Genomic DNA, 21,319 nt, shown 5'->3' on the forward strand with positions numbered 1-21,319 from the left:
CATATAAACCTTTCTCATTATGCTGCTAAAACATTTTTATGTCTGAGGTTTTCAGCATATAACCCTGTTTATAACTGATGTAAAGATTTCCTCAAAGCAAGTGACTGGTTTACCCAATATTCAGTCTTGTCTTTATTATTAAACTGCAACAAAAAAATAAAGAAACCGCAAAGAACTGTCAAAGGTAAAGGTCCAAGGAAACATTACCTGAGAATATCATAACTGGCAAAGTCCCATTGGTAGAGGCCCAGTGCTGAACTACAGACGATGTATTTGCCATCAAAATGAAGTCTTGGCTGCAGGCAGATACTTCTATCTTCAGAGACAGACAGTGTCTTTAAGCACTTGCAGTTGATTTCTCTCCCAATTGGCCAAATCTACAGATAAAAGAAAATCAGGAGAGATGACAGATGCATCACCATAGAAAAGCATGTTCCCTTAATGTGGCTTTTGCCTGCTGAAGTGAGATATAAAGTGAAGTAAACTGGAAAAACAGGTTTTACAGTTGAGTTCAAACTCTGATTCTGCATGTATGTGCTGTGCTGCCTTGGATAAAATACTTAATCTCTCTGAACCTCAGTTCCCACAATGAGGATAATAAATGCCTACCACATGGAACAATTTTAAAGGTGCACTAAAAACATATGTAAGATTGCTCTGTTAACTTTTTGCAATTTTTTTTTATTACACAAATAAATGTTTATATTTTCATAGTTCAGACCTAAGAATTAAGGAGGGTAAGAGATACATGTCATAAAAAACAGAATACGTTAAAGATTATTTTCTGTTCTTCATTTTAAAATTAGAGTTAGCCCTGGCCTGTGTGGTTCAGTTGGTTGAGCATTGTTCCAGGCACCAAAAGGTCGCCAGTTCGATTCCTAGTCAGGGCATATGCCCAGGTTGGGCTCGATCCCCAGGAGGCAGTCGGTGGATGTTTCTCTCACATTGTGTTCATTTTCTCTCTCTCTCTCTCAATAAAAAACAAAACACACACATGCACACATAAAACAAATAAAAATCAGGGCTAGAAATTGCCCATAACATAGAGATAATGAATAATTCCCCTTGCAATAAGTTTAAAATGTCTTGGACTAAGACATTTCTGTCTATCATGAAATTTCATTTTAATTTAATTTTAATGTTCTTATACTGGCCAGTCTTCTTTGATGACAAAATAATAGAAAAAAAACCTTACCTTGATCTCATACTTGTCTGCACTTAAGAGGATGTAGTCTCCAGGGCTGTGCAAGAGAGACTTAACTTTGCACTTCTGCAAAACCACCTAGAAATATAAATATCCACATTACAGAAAGATCTTTTTAATGCTACTGTTACCTTGCTTTTTTAAAAAAAATTAAAATATGAAAAAGAGCTTGAAATGATATTGTATGCTAAAGTAACTGAGCTAAAACTCTACGACCAAGTTAACCTCCACCAAGGGTTTTACTACCACCAGAGTCTCTAAATTATCAGCAGAATCTAAAATGTCCAATGTTGGCAGCATTTAATGTTGGCTTTGGTCTGGAAGCAAACATTAGGACTGGTTTTAAAAACTGTAAAATGTTACTTTATAGAAAATGTGAGGAACAGAAAAAAAGTCCACAGACATAGAAAAAAATACAAATCATCTGTTTTCATAAGCATGTGCATTATAAAGGAAAAAGCACTGGACTTAGGACTAAAATCTGCCATATATTGACTTTGTAGCATTGGACAAGACCACCTAATCTTTTTCTCATTTTCCTCATCTTTAAAATAGGGGATGAGACACTTATTAACTCTCATAACTGCAATGAAAATGAACTAAAGCAATGTAAATAACAATAAAATAATGCAATAGAATCCAACGTTCTATTAGCACTTGGGGTAATCTATAAATACTAGGTTCTAGTTATTTTTTGTAGTAAATCAGCACAAAGTGAGCTGGAAGGTCAGGCTTACTCATTCAGAAGCCTAGGTTTAGGTTGCACATTCAGCTGAAACTGACAGACCTGCTAAGTGCCAGGCACCCTGCTGGTAATGTCCCCCTCATCTCTTTTAATAGTCACAGGAACATTTAGCAGATGATGAAACTCATGCCCTGAAGGTACAGGGACTTACCTAAGACATCATAATCAGAGTCCTGGCCCCAAGTCCACTGTTTTTAACACAACACCAAATTACCTTATATAACTTCTTTAAATACTCAATGTGCCCTGGCCAGTGTGGCTCAGTTGATTGGAGCCACCAAATCTCATGCACCAAAAAGTGTCAGGTTTGATTCCTAGTCAGGGCACATACCCAGGTTGCAGGTTCAATCCCTGGTCGGGGCATGGACAGGAGGCAACTGTTTCTCTCTCACACTGATGTTTCTCCCTCTCTCCTCTCTCCCTTCCTCTCTCTAAAAAAATAAAAATAAGTAAAATATAACACATAAATACTCAATGTGCCCAATACAGGAGTATTTTCCCAATTTGTTATGATGGTAAAACAGGCATAACATAAAATGTACTATCTTAACAGTTTTTACAGTTTAGTGGTCTTATCAACCTTCTCACAAACTGCTCTCCTTTAGCTCCACCTATTTCAGAAAGACACAATCATCATCCAATCTAAAAACCCACTAGTCACCTCTGACTCTCCTCTTTGTTCCCCATGAGTCGGAAAGTTTAACTGACTTTTCTTAAAGACATAACCTTCATGTGTGCCCTTCTCTTTCTTTATTGCCGCAAAACTCCAAGCTATGGATATCTTTTGCTTAGAATACTGCAAAAGCCTAAGTGGCCACCTGTATCCATCTGTGCCCCACTCAAACCCACTTTTTTCTTAGCCGTTATTTTCTTCCTCTATGTGCCCTGACTGGGGATTTAATCTGCAACCTTGACAAATCAGGACAATGCTCTAACCAACTGACCTACCCAGCAAGGGAGCAGTTATTTTCTTAAAATATAAATCACACCAGAACCTTTCACAGTACGTATTCACCAATGCTTTCTGCTATACTTGTGATACCCAAAATCCTTAAATATGGCCGAGTCATACATGATGGCCACTGTCCTACACCTCCCCCAAGAACCGCGCAGCTCCACTGGCCTTCTAGGTCATCAAATGTTCTCTGTTCTTTTCCACACCAGGGCCTGTGCCACACTGCACCCTCTGAAACACTCCACTACACAGCTACCTCCAATTTATTCTTCACATTTTGTCCCTTCTCGAAAAGCTTCCCCTGAGCAAATTAGATACCTTCCTAGATTTTTTTCTCAGACAACACTACACTTTCCCTCATAGCACTTAACACAATGTGTAATTATGTATTTACACGTGAAGTTACTATTTATTAAGTATTTCTCCTTCTAGACTAACATTTGTGTCAGGCCTCAGTCTGTGTGGCTTACTCCTGAATCCTCAGCCCCTCACAGAATAGCATGGCAGGTTCAAATGTTTCTGCATGGCATTTCCATTATTAATACTGCATTCCAAAGAAGCATCGAACAGACTGTCAAACTACAGTGGGTAAGGGAGGGTTGGGGGGGGGGGGGGGGTAAGAGATCAACCAAAGGACTTGTATGCATGCCATGCATATAAGCACAACCAACAGATGCAAGACACTGGTGGGTGGGGGTAGTGAGGGCAAGTATAGGGAGGGGAGGTAGAGAAGGCTGGGGGGAGGTCAATGGGGGGGGGGGGGGGGAAGTAGACATATGTACTACTATTTGTAATACCTTAAACCAACAAAAAGTTGAAAAAAAATTACTGCATTCCATCTTCATAGCAATCTTTTATTGAAAACTAGAAAACACCACAATATTCTCCTAAAGATCCTATACATGTTTATTTATTCTACTTCTTGCAATTATTTTCTTTTTCAAAATGAAAGTGGCTTTTCTGATTAAAAAAAGAAATACACTTATCCTAAAAGGGAAAAAAGCACCCACAATTCCACAAGAAATAATTGTCTTCAACATTTTGGTGCATAAGCACATTCAGAAAAAATGGTGTCATATTCTATATAGTTTTTTGTATGTGACCTGTTTTATTTGCTCCCTGTACACACCTACTATTGAAAATAATAGGTGTTAGAAAACAGTTCAATATGATTCCTGCACAAAATTCCAAAATACAATGCATAGAGGAAGCAGCTCAGGTCTCTAGGCTATAATCCAATGACCAGCTTCTACAAATTAAGGCTGCTGTAAAATTATTAGGAAATTGCCCTAACCGGTTTGGCTCAGTGGATGGAGCGTCGGCCTGCGGACTAAAGGGTCCCAGGTTCAATTCCGGTCAAGGGCATGTACCTTGGTTGCGGGCACATTCCCAGTAGGGGGTGTGCAGGAGGCAGCTGATCAACGTTTCTCTCTCATCGATGTTTCTAACTCTCTATCCCTCTCCCTTTCTCTCTGTAAAAAAATCAATAAAATATATTTAAAAAAAAAAATTATTAGGAAATTCAGTTATCTGTTTCTTTCATCTTATCTCTAGGCAATGGCTTGTTATCAATTGTGGGCATCTTTCCATGTCCATAAGTCATTCACATTTATAGTGTCTTTTACATGCTGGTCACTGTTGTACACCATCATGCTTTGTGGTTGTATTTATTCCATCTTATGGCTTACCCACCACTTCTAAGGCAGCATGCACCATCCCGTCCCCCACCCCCACAAAACCTGATGTTAAGGAGATTTCTTTTGCAAGTCTTCCTACCTTGGTAACCCATTCTGTGTGCCCGGTGAGTGTGTTCAGGCATGTCCCAGCAGATAAAGCCCATACTTTCACAGTGAAGTCTGCAGAGCCACTCACCAAGATATCAAGTTCATCATTGTAGTCGACACTAAATACTAACATATAACAGATACAAAGTTAAAACATGCTTGTCTGAGTCTTTTATAATAGAGTTCAACAGAGTTTAATAGCGTTTATTCTCCCTAGCTGCCCAATTTTATAATTTCTCAACCAGAGTACAAAAAGAATGGTACCACTCAAGTAGCAACTTTATAAAAAAAAATATGCATTTCAAAATTTTTGTTATTATTATTCTAAGAATGGAAAAGTCTCTGAACTAATCACCTTTTATGCCTGTGTTAGCTTCAAAGTGAGAGGTAAAACCGGTTTTGGAGATAATGGCATTTCTTCTCAAGAATGTCTGTCTGACACTACACAAAACTTATCTAGCTTATGCAGGGAAAATAGAACTCAGGTGGCCCTAGTCATATTTGCACTATTTATTGCAGTTAGACAAAACATCAAGAATGTAAGCTGCAAACCAATATCTATACTCAAGAAAAGCCATTGTAATGAGAAAACAAAACATAAACAAGGATCTCAAAGGTCAGACTAAGCCATTCTCTCAAAACTGTCTGCATTTCTTCACAGTAACACGTCCAGCACCTAAAACAGTGCCTGAATATATAGCAAGTGCTCAAATATTTGTTTTTCAATGTCTACCAAACTCTAAAGGGATATTAGAGACCCAAAGATAAAGACATTGGTCTTTTCTTTTTTTAATTGATTTTTTTTTTTTACAGAGAGGAAGGGAGAGGGATAGAGAGTTAGAAACATCGATCAGCTGCCTCCTACACACCTACTGGGGATGTGCCTGCAACCAAGGTACATGCCCTTGGCCGGAATCAAACCTGGGACCTTTAAGTCCGAAGGCCGACACTCTATCCACTGAGCCAAACCGGTTAGGGCTGGTCTTTTCTTTAAGGACCTCAATCTAAGTAAGCCGTGGAGAAAGTTGGGGGGGGGGGGGGGGAGAAGGTTATCTCTGGCTAAGGAAATACCAAGGACTAACTCTGCCCAGGGGTATCAGAGAGGACTTCAGGGAAGAGGCAATATTGAAGATGGGCCCTGAAGGATGAGTAGAGTTTATTAAGAAAAGAAAAAGAACATTGCAGGTAGAGGGAACAGCAAAGGCATAGAGTTAGGAAAAGCCACAGCAATGCCCAGGGAACATCAAGGAGGAAATTTTTTGGAGCAGGGCTCTCAAAGTTGATCAGATATAAAATTACCTGGTAGTCAATGTATATCTTCAAATACTAATTTCTACAATAAACAAGTGGTAGCAGATAGTAGAGGAAAAATGTATGGGATGACAAACAAAAATGGGAAAAAATTTTGCTTTTAGCAATAAAACAGCTAGGTTTACTTCAAAGAATTACTGAATACCAGGTATGGTGCAAGGAACCTGGGGACCTTAGGGTGAAGGAGACAGGCAGTATCCCTGTCTTTTTGGAGCTTACCACCTGGTGAGGAAATCAAGATTATCATACATACTTGTATGATGCGTGTTATGACAAAAATACAGATTACTGGGAAACCTACAGCAGACTCAACTTGTTAGGGAGTCCAGGAAGGCCACTCATAAAATGTGATGCTTAAGAGCATTATCTGTGACTTCCAGGGATGAATGCAGTGTGCACATGGGACAAAGGAGGAAGGGAGTTGATGTACAAGAGGTTGGAAAACAGTTCAATATGATTCCTGCACAAAATTCCAAAATGCAATGCATAGAGGAAGAAGCTTAGGTCTCTAGGCTATAATCCAATGATCGGCTTCTACAAATGAAGGCTGCTGTAAAATTATTAGGAAATATTCAGGTATCTGTTTCTTTCATCTTATCTCTAGGCATTGGCTTGTTATCAATTGTCAACCAAGCTCCAATTCAATATAGTATATGTACATCACAGAAATTTGGAATGACTATCACTCTAAAAGATTTTAGCTCTATTTCTACAAATAAAGAAGACTGAATATATACCAGTAAGTGTAGGACTTACTCAATTTGGAGGTAAGGAACCTGATAAAGGCAAAGGGGGCTGACTGTTCAACAGGATATAAATGAAATAGGATCGAAGAACTGTCCCCTCACAGCATAAAGGTGTATAGATAGCGAAGAGTTTTAAAATGGGACATGGAAAGATACCAAATAATAACTTGAATAAAGAGATTGTCATGACTGAGAAAGGAGAGTGCAAGTTAAATTAAAAAACAAAACAAAAAAGTGCCCTAGCCGGTTTGGCTCAGTGGATAGAGAGTTGGCCTGTGGACTCAGGGGTCCCAGGTTCGATTCCAGTCAAGGGCATGTACCTCAGTTGTGGGCACATCCCCAGTGGGGGGTGTGCGGGAGGCAGCTGATTGATGTTTCTCTCTCATCGATGTTTCTAACTCTTTATCCTTCTCCCTTCCTCTCTGTAAAAAATCAATAAAATATATATTAAAAAACAAACAAACAAACAAAAAGTTATCACATTCTTGGCTCCTGGCTTTACGGAATGAGGTTAAAATATGTAAACTCTTAGAAAAGGGCAACCCACCGGCCCCTGTGTGTCCCCGAAAGTGCTGGGTCCTGGCTCCGGAACTCCATTCCCAGCAGGCCACAGTGTTGTCAAAGGAGCCTGTCACAAGTTTCTGCTCATCAAACTTCACCGCTGCACAAGTATGGGTCTGTATGCCATAAACGCACTGCCCTGTGCTCACATCCCACAGTTTTGCAGACAAGTCATCTGACCCTTAAAGAGAAAAACAGAGTAATTAGTAAGAAAACAAACGATGAAGAAGGAAAATCAATTTCCAAACCATGGTATTCTTAAACAAGATCCTCTGGGGTCACTTCCTTTAGCATTCCCACTTTATAGCAGAGAAAACCACAGCATGGAGAGTAACAGGACTTGTTCAGAGTCACCAAAATGGTGTTAACAGCATGGGGGCTGAACACAAGCTTTTTGGTTTAGTCCTTTTCCCGTAACTTTCCAGATTATAGAGAAGTGTTAGACTAAAGCATCCCTTAGTGCTTCCACTTATAAAATATCATAAAATATCTCACCATCATGAGCTCTAATTTGAGCTTAAATCATAGGCATTACCTATGATCGCGTGTGTACACTTGCATGTTTGTCCATTACCCAACAACCCTGAACAAATAAAGAATGCTATTAGTAAAGCTGTTGCTAGAACATGTTCTACTCTAAGGCAAGTCAAAGAGGAGCCTCAGATCACAGGTTAACTTCTGAGAAGGTTAACTGCTAATTTCTTGGGCCATCTAGAAATGTGTAAAGGAACTTCTAAGACAGTGGTTCTCAACCTTCTGGCCCTTTAAATACAGTTCCTCATGTTGTGACCCAACCATAAAATTATTTTCGTTGCTACTTCATAACTGTAATGTTGCTACTGTTATGAATTGTAATGTAAATATCTGATATGCAGGATTGTCTTAGGCGACCCCTGTGAAAGGGTCATTCGACCACCAAAGGGGTCGCGACCCACAGGTTGAGAACCGCTATTCTAAGATAACCAAGGATAAATTATTACCAGGCATTCACAACAACCCAACAATGAGCTTATAAAGCCTCTTATGATTCTGTAGAAAAAAGTAGTTTCATTTCTGCCTATGATGACATTATACTTATCACAATGACAATTCGGAATTTTGCTTTAATTATATTTAAAATCCTAATTACTAATTAATATCTCACAATTTACCTTTAGAATAGAAAAGTAGTAATAAGAATCGAAGGGCCCTAGCTGGTTTGGTTCAGTGGATAGAGCAGCAGCCTGTGGACTGAAGGTCCTGGGTTGGATTCCAGTCAAGGGCACATGTCCGGGTTGCAAGTTCGATCCCCAGTAGGGGGCGTGCAGGAGGCAGCCAGTCAATGATTGTCTCTCATCATTGATATTTCTATCTCTCTCTCCCTTTCCCTTCCTCTCTGAAATAAAAATTTTAAAAAAAAATCGAAGGAAATTTTGAGGACACAAATATCATCACTATGACAAGGACACAGTATTCTAGAAAAGCACCAAATGACCTGTTGCCAAAAACCTAAAATGACTAAATTAACACCAGCCACAATTCTACCTTTAAGGTTTGGTCAAGAGTCACTGTTTCAGACAATGGAAAAATAACTATCATTATGAAAGAAGTACAGCATAAATTTTAACATAGGCAAACCCTATGAGAACATACTGAAATGGAAACTTTACTGTTTAGGACTGTTTCCTCTCTATACTTGGTTGATGGTTCTCAGTGGGGATATAAGACATCAGAATTACCTGGGGAGCTATATCAAAGCATATATGCAGGGCCCTACCTTCAGAAATTCTAAAATTAGAATATCTGAGGAGTCCAATAATCTTAAAAGCTTGCCAAGTGATTCTGATGTATGAGCAGTATGTTGAGAACCAATATTCTAGAACAGTGCTGTTCAATAGAAATATAATGCAAGCTATGTTAGTATTTTAAAATTTTCTATTATTGAAAAAGTAAAAACATAAAAATTTAATATAATTTAACAATGTTAAATTATCATTTCAACATATAATCAATATAAAATATGTTAGCCCTAGCCTGTCTGGCTCAGTGGATAGAGCATCGGCCTGCAGACTGAAGGGTCCAGGGGCTCGGATTCCGGTCAAGGGTTCATGCCGGGTTGCGGGCTCGATCCCCAGTAGGGGGTGTGCAGGAGGCAGCGAATCAATGATACTCTCTCGGGGGTGTGCAGGAGGCAGCGAATCAATGATACTCTCTCATCACTGATGTTTCTCTCTCTCTCCCTCTCCCTTCCTCTCTGAAATCAATAAAAATATATTAAAAAATAAATAAAATGTTATATCCTAAGTCTTTGAAATCTAAAAGAGTATTTCACATCTCAATTTGAACTAGCCACATCTTAGTGCTCAAAAGCCGTAAGTGCTAGTGGCTAGCTGTAAGGGTTATTGGACAGTGCAGGCCTAGATAATCTTTAAGATTGGGCATTTTGTGACTGTATTCCTAGGGAGCTAAGGCAGGTAAAGAAATCATTTTAGGATCTGACCACAAACCCAATTTATTGCCAAATCCTGTCAATTCTATTTCAGTGGCTGCTCTTTCATTCAACTTCTCCTTTTTAAAATCTCTCTACCCTTACTGTTCTAAACCTAGGCCTATTTACCCTCATGTAAACTGCAACAGGTTAATCCTTTAATTTGGAACCTCTAGTACTCTCTATGTCAGAGAGTCTCAGCAAAAGCAGGATCATCTCCTAAGAGGACATGCTAGAAATTCTTTGGGGTGGCTTCAATTGTCATGATGATTTAGGGCAGCAATTCCCAAAGTGGGCGCTACCGCCCCCTGGTGGGTGCAGCGATCCAGGGGGGGTGGGCGGTGATGGCCACAGGTGCATTTGTTTTAACTTTTTTTGTATTACCTTTCTATTCTGAGTTCAATAAATAGTTTCATAATTTCAAACTTCAATGTTTCTAATTTACACCTTTCTTTACTATATTTTACGAAAAAGGTAGAAACATTAATACATATAATCTTTCTGTTTAATTGCTATTAAAATTTTAAAAAAATTAATTTCCAGGGGGCGCTGAGTAATATTTTTTCTGGAAAGGGGGCAGTAGGCCAAATAAGTTTGGGAACCACTGATTTAGGGGGGTGGAGGGCTATTACTGGCATCTAATGGGCAGAGGCCAGGAATGTTAGACATACTGTAATGATTGGACAGTGCACAAAACAATCATCTTGTAGTTTGCATGACATTCTTAAAGGTTTGGCCAGATATCCATAAATGGAAAGCTTATTCTTAGTTATCTGAGCCTAGAACCTGTTTTACAAAGCATATTTGCAGTTTATTCTGAATTTTCTAAGAGTGTAACTACCAGGTAAATTGAGGAAAAATATACTTTGTTTTGTTGGGAACTTGCTAAGCATTTTCCACCATTTGAGAAATCACACCACTGATGGTATCTGTGACACAAGTACAATGTTCTGCACTTATAGCTATCATGTTCACGGTCAGTACATAGAGGCGCAAACATCTGATTACTGTTTTCTAGCATAGCTATGCTTGAGCACTATATGTTTAATGTGTATTATTTTAAATTACAGCCTTATTTCTCCTCTGAAACAGAGTTTAGGTATTATATTGATTTTTAAAATAGGTGTACATGTAGATAAATTTCTATGAATTTTATTTTAAGATGAAACTACTGTAAACTATGTTATAAAAAGAGGCCCTGGGACTGACAAATAATAAACATTGGTCTACTTGAAGCAGAAAATCTGATCCTGCTGGCCCTTTTCTGCTCAAAAATCTTTCATAGTTTTTTTCCTACTGCTTATAGAAAACTGTTCAAACTCATGCTCCCAGCATGCAAGGCTCTCACAACACACCTAAGTCTATTTCTTTACATTATAAGAGTCACTTATAGAGTCCCTACTTATATCCTAGAAGTCCAGCTAACATGAATTTTCTTCCTACATTCTCTATGCTCAGCCCTGTCATATGTTTGCTAATGCTGATCTTCCTAGCAGAAAGCTCTACTTTCAATCTCATCTCTCTAAAGTCTACCCATTCTTCAAGACTCCACAGAAAACAATGCTCCATTTTCTCAAATGGAAATCACTCCTTCTGAACTACATGAATTTCCTTTTTACACATTTCAACTAAATCATTTGATCATACTTCTTGTATAGCTCTTGTTTTTCTTATTTGACTATAAGCCAGATGTCACAATATGGCAGCTTGCAGGCTTCTCTTAAGTCAGATCTGACAACTCTGAGCCTGAATCCCACATGGCAATAATTCACTACAGTGAAGCAGCAGCTACCCTCTCTAGAAGGGCAGGTGTTCTCTGATTAGCCATAGTCCATGTGGAGAGTTCTACTTAACCAGGTTACCTTCTTGATCCCAGTATGTATATTCTCTGCTCCAACTTATTTATGTATATCTTTATACTGTCTTTCACACAGAAGACATTTTAAAAATAAATGCTTACTGAACAGCACAAAGTACAACAGGTCCCTTTCTTACCATTTCAAAAATGAGCACAATAATTACCTCATTCAATCTATCCCATGTTAATTTTAGCATTAGCCATCAATCTTTATGGCAATATCATTTTACTACTGTTCAAAGGGCTAACCTGAGAGACACTATAAGCTTATTTCCAAATTCAGAATTTCCCAATTCAACCACAGTGAAAATACAAGCTAAGTGACAAGATGACACAAACACTTCACAGGCATAACTCAGAGATATTGCAAGTTTGGTTCCAGACCACTGCAATAAAGTGAGTCTCACAAATTTTTTGGTTTCCCAGTGCATATAGAAGTTTTTACACTATACTGTAGTCTACTGAGTGTGCAATAGCATGTGTCAAAAAAAAACAACATACCTTAATTAAAAAATACTTTATTGCTAAAAAACACTGAGCCTTCAGCAAGTCATAATCTTTTTGCTAGTATAAGGCAGTGGTCATCAAACTCATTAGTTAACAGAGCCAAATATCAACAGTACAACAATTGAAATTTCTTTTGAGAGCCAAATTTTTTAAAAATATATATTTTATTGATTTTTTTACAGAGAGGAAGGGAGAAAGATAGAGAGTTAGAAACATCGATGAGAGAGAAACATCGATCAGCTGCCTCCTGCACACTCCCTACTGGGGATGTGCCCGCAGCCAAGGTACATGCCCTTGACTGGAATCGAACCTGGGACTCTTGAGTCCGCAGGCCGAAGCTCTATCTATTGAGCCAAACCGGTTAGGGCGAGAGCCAAATTTTTTAAACTTAAACTATATAGGTAGGTACATTGTTATTAACTTAATTAGGGTACTCCTAAGGCTAAGGAAGAGCCACACTCAAGGGGCCAAAGAGCCGCATGTGGCTTGCGAGCTGCAGTTTGTCAACCATGGGTATAGGGTTTTGCCTTCAATTTATGGGGGCGAGGGGGAAAGGCAGTATCTGTGAAGCACACCAAAGCAAAGCTCAATAAAACAAGGTATGCCTATGTAATTCTGTAACAAATATTTTTCTCACTAATAACAATCCCAGGGATGCTACATTAGAAAAAATTAAATGAATGCTTTGGATTACTTTCAACAGACACAGCATGACTTCCAATACACTAACCTGATTAATTTAATCAGAATAAAAATAACAGAACATAGAAGAGAATAATTACAAAATGCAAGATTGGGCCCAGTTTTTATAAATATTAACTTTCTGGGTAGTTAAATAATTCAGTGAATGTGTCCCATTTACTTCTGCTTCAAGTAAGTGGAGTTTTTATTGTCCTTCAAAAGTAAAGTTTGAGCCCTGGCCGGTTGCTTAGTAGTGAGAGCGTCGGCCCACAGACTGAAGGGTCGCAGGTTCAACTGCAATCAAGGGCACATACAATTGAATTATTTATTTTGGTTGCAGGCTCGATCCCCAGTGCTGGTGGGGCATGTGCAGGAGGCTACCAATCAATGTTTCTCTCTCTCTGTCTCTCCCTCTCCCTTCCATTCTCTCTAAAAATCAATGGAAAAAATATCCTCAGTGAGGATTAAGACACACACAAAAATGTAAAGTTTGATGAGATTTTCTAAAGCTAGAGGTGGTTCTGAAAATGAGTCAACTGTCAGTATTTACCTAAGTACGAATGAGTTAACACTGCATCTCAAGCTTTAAAAAAATTTTTAAATACCTGCCATTGATTATGAGGCAAAAAGGACATGGAAAAGCCCTCACCACAACTGGGAAAGTACATTAAAGTATAAAAGAACAGATGATGTTCCAATAATCAGGCTTATAGGAAAATAGCAATAAGCATGGAGTAACTTCAGTATGACAAACAAAACCAGGAAGTGCCTTACATTTAATGTTTATTTTATAAAACAAACTATTTTGGGTAATATAACAAAATGTATATCCTCATGAGTAAAAAATAAAATTTTAAAACAATCATGAGAAATAATGTATCTTTTAACTATTAAAAATATTAAAATTGGCCGGTACTGTTAAGTAGTTAGAGCCTCTTGATTCCCAGTCAAGGGCAGGTACCTGGATTCCATCCTCAGCCCTGGTGGAGGTGCATGTGGGAGGCAACCAATGGATGTTTCTCTCTCTCTCCACCCCTCTTTAAAAAAAAAAAAAAATATATATATATATATATATATATATATATTTACATATGTAAATATCTTAAAATAAATGTTAAAATGCAGCCTGGTAGAACTCTGAGGGAGAAGCAGGTTATTTAAGACTGCTGTAGGCATGGCATCAATTCAACCTATCTGGAAAGGATATTAAGAGGAGCTATAAAATCATTCATATTTCTGGACCTGGTGATTCTACCTTGAGGCTTCTCCCCCAAATAAATAATTCAAAAGGAAAATATGCAAACAAAACATTGAATATGCACTAAATGTAAATGGCTATATAATGATGATTTATTTACACAAAAGAACAGTATATATATTATGAAAAATAGTTTAATAATTTAGGAAATACTCAAATATTTATTAGAAATTATCTTGGATGAAGAAAGAATACAGAGTATCCCTATATATTATACACAATGAAAGTGAATAGGTATTGGGATCATTTATAAGAAATGCTGAGAGTCATTTGAAACACTAAGAATTATTTACAATGCCTGCCAAAATGTACTGCTTAAAATGTGGGCAGTGATTATAATCATATGTAGAAACACATACCCATTATAATTGGAAGATATACAAAATCTTAAATTTTAATGATATCTATATATATAAAAGCCTAAGCAACCAGAACAATCAGAACAACTGAAACAACTAATCCCTATGATTTGCAATGACCACCAGGGGGCAGATGCTCAATGCAGGAGCCACCCCCATGGTGGTCAGTGCACTCCCACAGCCAACCTCCCACAGCCAGCCAATCTCCCTGGCTGGCCTGGCCCCAATAGGCCCTGATCACTAGCCAGGCCTACGGACCCCACCTGTGCACGAATTTCATGCACCAAGCCTCTAGTGTTATATAAAGTTACTTAACTGCCTAGTTCCGTGGTCGGCAAACTGCGGCTCGCGAGCCACATGCGGCTCTTTGGCCCCTTGAGTGTGGCTCTTCCTAAGCCTTAGGAGTACCCTAATTAAGTTAATAACAATGTACCTACCTATATACTTAAAGTTTAAAAAATTTGGCTCTCAAAAGAAATTTCAATCGTTGTACTGTTGATATTTGGCTCTGTTGACTAATGAGTTTGCCTACCACTGGCCTAGTTAAAATATCCACTGTATTTCTTCCCATGCCCAAACTCTTAACTTCTAATTCTTCTTAGCACCACAGGAATTTAAAACAAAACAGACCTCCCTTCCTAACCAGTACAGACAAAGAAGGAAACAAAACACAGAGAAGGTTATGTAATTCTTCCAAGAAGATCTAACTACTACTTGCTTGGACTAAACTCAACTTTTTCACTGGTTTTTCCCCAAAATCACTATTGGGGGGCAGGGGGCGAGGGGAGAACAGTTCCAGGGTCCCTTACCTGTACATAGAAGTCCATCTTTGTAGTAAAGTGCATACACTCTGGCACTGTGTCCAATTAATGATGAGGTTTCAAAGGCTTCATGGTCCTCCAGTTGCTTCATTCTTAAAATAGCCTTCAAATAAACCTTCTTCCAGTGCAAAGCGTCCTGAACAGAATCATCTATCTGCCAGCCCAAATTTTTACATGCAATCTGCCACACCTCTGTACAGGCACTTATCACCTTATTCCACTGTTTAGAGACGAGGCAGCATGTGAGTAAAGTCTGAGGATCGAGCCATTTTAACAAATAAAAACTGAGCTCCAAGGGCAGGAGTTTGAGGAAGTCCCGCTTGAGGAGAGTCTCCAGGTTATTAGAGAGGTGCCTGAGCTGGACTGCCCCACTCAGACTAATCAGGTGATCCAGAGTTTCATTTTTCTGCAAGTCCGTCAGAGAAAGAAATGTAACAGAAATGTTATCAAGCCATGTCTCAAAGTCCTTTCTCTCCATAAGGTTATGGAAAAATTTACCTGTGGCACATCAAAATATTGTATTAGTTCTGCTCAAAAGACCGTTCAAGCAAGACTACTAACAAATGAAGTATTAAAAATTAGTATAAAAATTTTGGCATTACAACTTTATGCTTAGTTACAACATTACAACTTAACAGTTAATACACTGTATCGACATTTTTCCATGCACACAAAAGAAAATACATTTGAGAAAACATTCTTTAACAAATCATGATCTCCAAAACATAAGTCAATGAAACTTATGTTGATGTGTGTGATTTGCTCCTTTTGAAGTCTAGCACATGCTACATGCATTTTCACAAAGATTTACAAAGCATTCATTCATAATGAAACAATGTATTCTATATAATATACCCCTCCTTCATCAAAATCATCATAACATGATTCCCTTAATATATTCTATTTAGGCATTAAAACTACAAAAATAAGCACCATGATGTGACAACCAGAAAGCAAGTCTAGAGCAATAACCTGACACATTAGTTATCATGCTAGACACATCCTGACCTGTTACTAAAATCACAGAACTCATTACTGGCTTTTGTAATAGACGTACAGGCATAAATGTTTGGGGAAGAAAAATACACAGATTTATTAAGTTAGGTAGCTCAGGTATTCTGGTTCTTCCACTTCCTTTATGGCACTGCCTGTTAGAACATGAATTACCAAAAGCCTTATCTGGCCTTACATAGTCTATTTTTTATAAGCCTCATGTGAGTTGGTGACAACTCTTAACCATGTGCCCCAGAGTTATGTGGGTCTTAGAAGTCTGAACAAATAAATATTCCTGATACTTACAAAACACCAAAACCCAGGTATCATCATCTCCACTGTGCAGATAAGGAGTTACAGATCAGAGGAGATAAGTGATTTGCCTATAGTCAACAGAGCTAAAACAGCAGAACAGACTTGGAAGCCAGTGCTCTCAAGATCAGTAATTTTCCAACAAGATCAAGCTGTCTCTCTCTGAAGTCAGCTACAACCAGGAGCATCACAACCTTGTAACTCGATCTGGGGGCACTGTGCCTTTGTGATTTTACCACCTACCCCCTTAGGACAAGGACAAATTGCTCCACGGCTAACTGGAACAAAAAAAATTTGCAGTATCCACAGTTTGTCAGGGTGTCAAATCACTCCTAACAATGGGGACTAAACTAATGGAAAAAGAACAAAAATAAAGCAAATCAGTAAAAACCATTTTCCCCAAGATTGGCCACATGTTGATAGATGTTAGTGCTGGGTGATGAAGAATTATTATTCTCTTTCTTTTTACATGTTTAACATTTCCATGATTAAAAAAAGAAGAAAAAAAAACATTCCTTCTAATCTGATCAATTTCCCATCAGATTATCAAGCTCATTTTTAAAATGTATGTCCAAATTAATATGGAAGAGGAAAATAAACTCCTTTTTATATATGTCACCTAGATCAGGTCTACACAAAAAGCTAGATCTCATCTTCTACCTTTATGCAAGATGAGTAAAAACCATTTTTATTAATTTCCCCAATATCAAGTTTGGCAAGAATGTTATTGGGCAAAAAAAGTAGAAGCAACCAATTATATCATCTAGTTTTTTTAGAGCAGTGAATAGACTTTAAAATAATGCTCTTGAAGTCTCAGGGTTTGGGCTAGGTAGGATTTATTAATTAATTAAAGGATTTGTTTGGCTGCCAAAAAATAATCAGTTCACCAAAAGTTTTATCAACTTAAAACAAGATAACAAGACTCTTACTTCTCAATCTTAACAATCAATCTATCTATAACACTTCAAAAAATTTTTTAGTTTAAAAAAAGCATTCATAGCAAGACAAAAAAAACTCTTTTAAATGAGCATTCATACAATGTCACAATAGCTAATAACTTAATACTGGCCAATTAAAAACATGCATCAAAACATCGCCAGAATAATTTCTTAGTGAAAAAGGGAATAGGGTTTCCTCTAACACCTACACACACAAAATTTTCCACAAATCCATTATAAAAACGCTTACATTTATGAAAACGGAATTGTTATTTAAATGGCCACAAGACAAATTTGTAATACCCAGGAAAATATGATCAGGTTCCCATTATTCTTATTTAAGAGACATCCTACAGCATGCCATGTGCTCATGACACCACAGAAGACTGAGGAACAAGATTTTCAGTGAGCACCGTTATTAAAAAAACGCCAGCCATTTCTAAGAATTATGTATTCTCCTAACTCCTAAGAAAAATTTTTTCCCCAATCCTTACAATTAGAGATTGCCCTTTAAGCTACTGAACCCCTTATGGGTGGCTGTTTCCAGTTCTTCATCTCTGACTGTCATGAAAAATAAAAAAAAGAATCTTTATTTTAATCAAGCAAGCCCATTAACTCAGCAGAATGCATGATTAAAAAACACCATTCTGATTTCTTCTTGAGCTTTTCCATAGACAACAAGAACAGTTTAGTTTGGTATCCCTATAGCTGTATATTGAACTGGCATTCTATTTATTAAACATTGTCTGCATCATGAAAAAAAAACGAAACACCAGTTTTTACTTTTCTAAAAAAAAATCAACTAACTTTGGAGGGAATTTTCTTAAGGCCACAGGCTAAACTGAATACTTTTAGAAGAAAGCTTCTAAGAGTATGTGTTATGTACTGGCAGCATAAGGCCCCGAGGAAGAAAACTTCAGGAAGTGGAATTTCAATTCAACGTGAGGAGGAGCTTTTAAATCATCAGAGCTTTTTAATAATGGAATAGCTGCCTCCAGAGTGGTGAGCTTCCCATTACTGGGAACAGTCAAAGACAATTGAATACAAAGGCAGAATGAAAATGCTTTACAGTCAGTCAAAATTTTTACTGATTCAGCTGTCATTCACCCTGAGAGTTGTGAAAATCAGAAATAGGGCAGGGACATGCTTAGCACAGAGCTCAGTCTAGAGTAACTCAAATGGCACTTTTGTTAGTTTTATTAACACCTAGCAGGCAAGTTTTTAGTGACCCTGAGGCTGAAAGGGACGTGAGCACTAACATCCCTTTGAACTCTATGATCTTATCACAAAGTTTCTCTTAAAATGGCTTGATATATGGAAGAAAAACTCAAGGGCTCAAACTTACTGGGCATTTAATTTTAATAATTAAGGGCCATTATCAACTTGGGGCTAGTTTCCCACCAGGTGTATTTTTCTCTCCACTTTACCCACACTCGTGTTATCTTGCCCTTTTCCCCTCCATTTAAGATTAAACTTGCCCTCCTGCCCTCAATATTAACAATCACAAAGCTCTGAAATGGATGGTGTGATGAAAAAGACTCTGAAATTGGGAGATGGGAGACCTGGGTTTGTTCTCTGGTTCTGCCCTTTTAACCCCCTATGTTCCCTTAGGCAACTCTCCTATTTGTTTTGGTTTAATGTCTACTCATAGACATTACTTCATTTGGTTTTCACAACCTTGTGTAAGGTGTCAGTACTACTGCCCTTAACTAATAAATGAGGAAATGGATGGCCCAAGAAGTGGAGTGACTCTCCTAGGGTCCCACAGACAGTAGCAGGATCAACATCTTGCCCTGCCCCCACCCTCTCAAAACAAAACCTCTACCTCTAGGTCTTACTTAGAGACATGACATTCTGGGTAAAACATGGTGAATGCATTTTCCTCTCCTCCACCAGCACCTGGCCTAGTCAAGAGCAAAAGCAAGACCTTTGTTTTGGGGGAGGAGGCTTCATCTTCCTCTCCTATCGAGCATAATCAGCAGTTAAAAAGTACAGAGGCTTTCACAGACACAGAATAGCTTTTCAATATTCAAGAAGCTGGTAACACTGGTTGTCTCCAGAGAAAACTGAAGAGCTGAGGAACAGGAGTAAGGGGCCTCTTTTTTTTTTGAATTGAAAACTACGTGAATATACTATCCATTTAAAAGCTTTGAAAGAATTCAAATAGAATAAAAATAAGGGCTCTGCAACTCCACTTACTGTTGGGTGACCCTAGGGCAAATCACGTCACCTATTGCAAAAGCCCAGTTGCCTCACTGGTCAAACTGAGTTGCAGCCACTTGTAACCATGAACACCACTGCCTACAAGGGTGTTTGTGTGTAGGATAATGTATGTGAAGCGTTTAGCACCGTACCTGACACACTGGTAAGCCTACAAGAAATGCCAGTAACCATTATTATTGGCATGAATACTGTTACCTTTATTTCAAGCAGCACCTCACATACACACCTGTTTCCATGGCATACCCACAACTATGGCGCAGTCCCTCACGTTAGTACAGCGCTTGCACTTCATACACCTCTCGACACTTCATCTTTCAACCTCAGGGCAGCCCTGGAACGTCACTGCTAACGCATTTCGCAGCTAAGGAAACCGAGGCAGTAACTCCGAGGCTCAATTTTCCCAAGTCTAATATCAACTCCAGAGCCCTTCCACCCGTCCGTCGCTCCCAGGTCCCCGGCTCCGGGAGCGTGTTCCGCGCGGCACTGACCTGAGCGAGCGCCCCAGGGCCCGGGACCTCGCGCGGGGCCCACACCGACCAGGCGCGCTCGGGCCGCCAGAGCCTCGCAGCGGCCGGGTCCGCTCCACAGCCATGGCGCCTGCAGGGAGAAGAAAACAAGGGCCGGAGTTGCGGCGGGTCAGCAGGAGCGCGGGCGGCTGCGAACCCCCTCCCCGACAGGCCCCGCCTCACATACAGAACAGACCTGGACCCGCGGCCGCCGCTCTCCGTCCGTAACCTAACCCGGGAGCGGCTTCCGGTGCTGCTTGCGTCATCTCCGCGCGTCCCTCCGCCCGCGGCGCCCTATGGACGCGGCTGCACTTCCGGCCCCCGCCTCAAGGGGGAAGCAGCAGGCTGAGGAGAGAGGCGAGGGAGGCGGAGCATGCGCAGTGTGGCTCTCTCGACAGTTGTGGAGCCTGGACCTAAGCTTATTTCCAGAATATCGGAACATAGCCAGCGCATTTATGTTCCAATCTGATCTTGCTCCAACTCTGCGGCACTTTTTCTGTTATCCTCACTTCATGGAGGAGAGGCAGGAGAAGTTAAGGGACGTGTCCAAAGTCAAACAACCTACTAAGCACCTATTGTGTCCCAAACACTGCCAAGAAGATAGGGTTAGTGAACAAAAACCACAAAAATCCTGGCCTTCTGGGGCTTATCTCCTAGTGGAAGAGACAGATAAATAAGACATGACGCAAACTTTAGCAAGTGCTAAGGCGAAAAATTAAGGTTGGTGAGGGAAAGAAGAGAGATTATTATACTTGAACCTCAACTCTTACACACTCAGGCTGGTTACTTAACCTCTGGCTTTATTTTCCTCATCTGATCGTTCTGAGAACTAAGGAGATAAAACAATCTTTAGTGTCAAGCTACTTTTTAAGTTATAGCACTCAATTCCCACCACAACCCTACATGCTAGTTACTATTATCATCTCCATTTGTAGAGATGGAGAAACCCAGGTCAAAAGAATATTTCAACATAGGCCTTCAGAGCATAAGTATCCTTATCTCTCCATAAGGGCTCATAAATCTTAAACACATGTGTGCACACACACACAAACACATACATTTACACATCTTATACCAGCAGTGTCCAATA

At 39.1% G+C, this 21,319-nt stretch overlaps 1 protein-coding gene across 6 annotated transcripts in view; it reads right to left on the reverse strand.

The window, feature by feature from the left end:
* The window catches only part of FBXW2 (F-box and WD repeat domain containing 2), a 45,683-nt gene extending 25,189 nt beyond the window's left edge, over nt 1-20,494 (reverse strand). The window contains exons 1-7 of one of the 6 annotated variants that reach the window (XM_070430799.1): nt 20,426-20,494; nt 20,212-20,320; nt 15,246-15,755; nt 7,293-7,487; nt 4,681-4,814; nt 1,196-1,282; nt 208-377 (exon numbers count right to left, since the gene is read on the reverse strand). In XM_070430799.1, coding sequence (XP_070286900.1) covers nt 208-377; nt 1,196-1,282; nt 4,681-4,814; nt 7,293-7,487; nt 15,246-15,735 — 1,076 coding nt within the window. In that variant the 5' untranslated portion in view covers nt 15,736-15,755; nt 20,212-20,320; nt 20,426-20,494. The other 5 variants (XM_070430804.1, XM_070430803.1, XM_070430802.1 and 2 more) reach the window with 5 other exon arrangements.
* Nucleotides 20,495-21,319: the final 825 nt, after the last annotated feature.

The sequence above is a fragment of the Myotis yumanensis genome, unplaced genomic scaffold, assembly GCF_028538775.1.
Source record: "Myotis yumanensis isolate MYYU_CA2020_CCGP unplaced genomic scaffold, mMyoYum1.0.hap1 SCAF_12, whole genome shotgun sequence".
Taxonomy (NCBI): Eukaryota; Metazoa; Chordata; class Mammalia; order Chiroptera; family Vespertilionidae; genus Myotis; species Myotis yumanensis.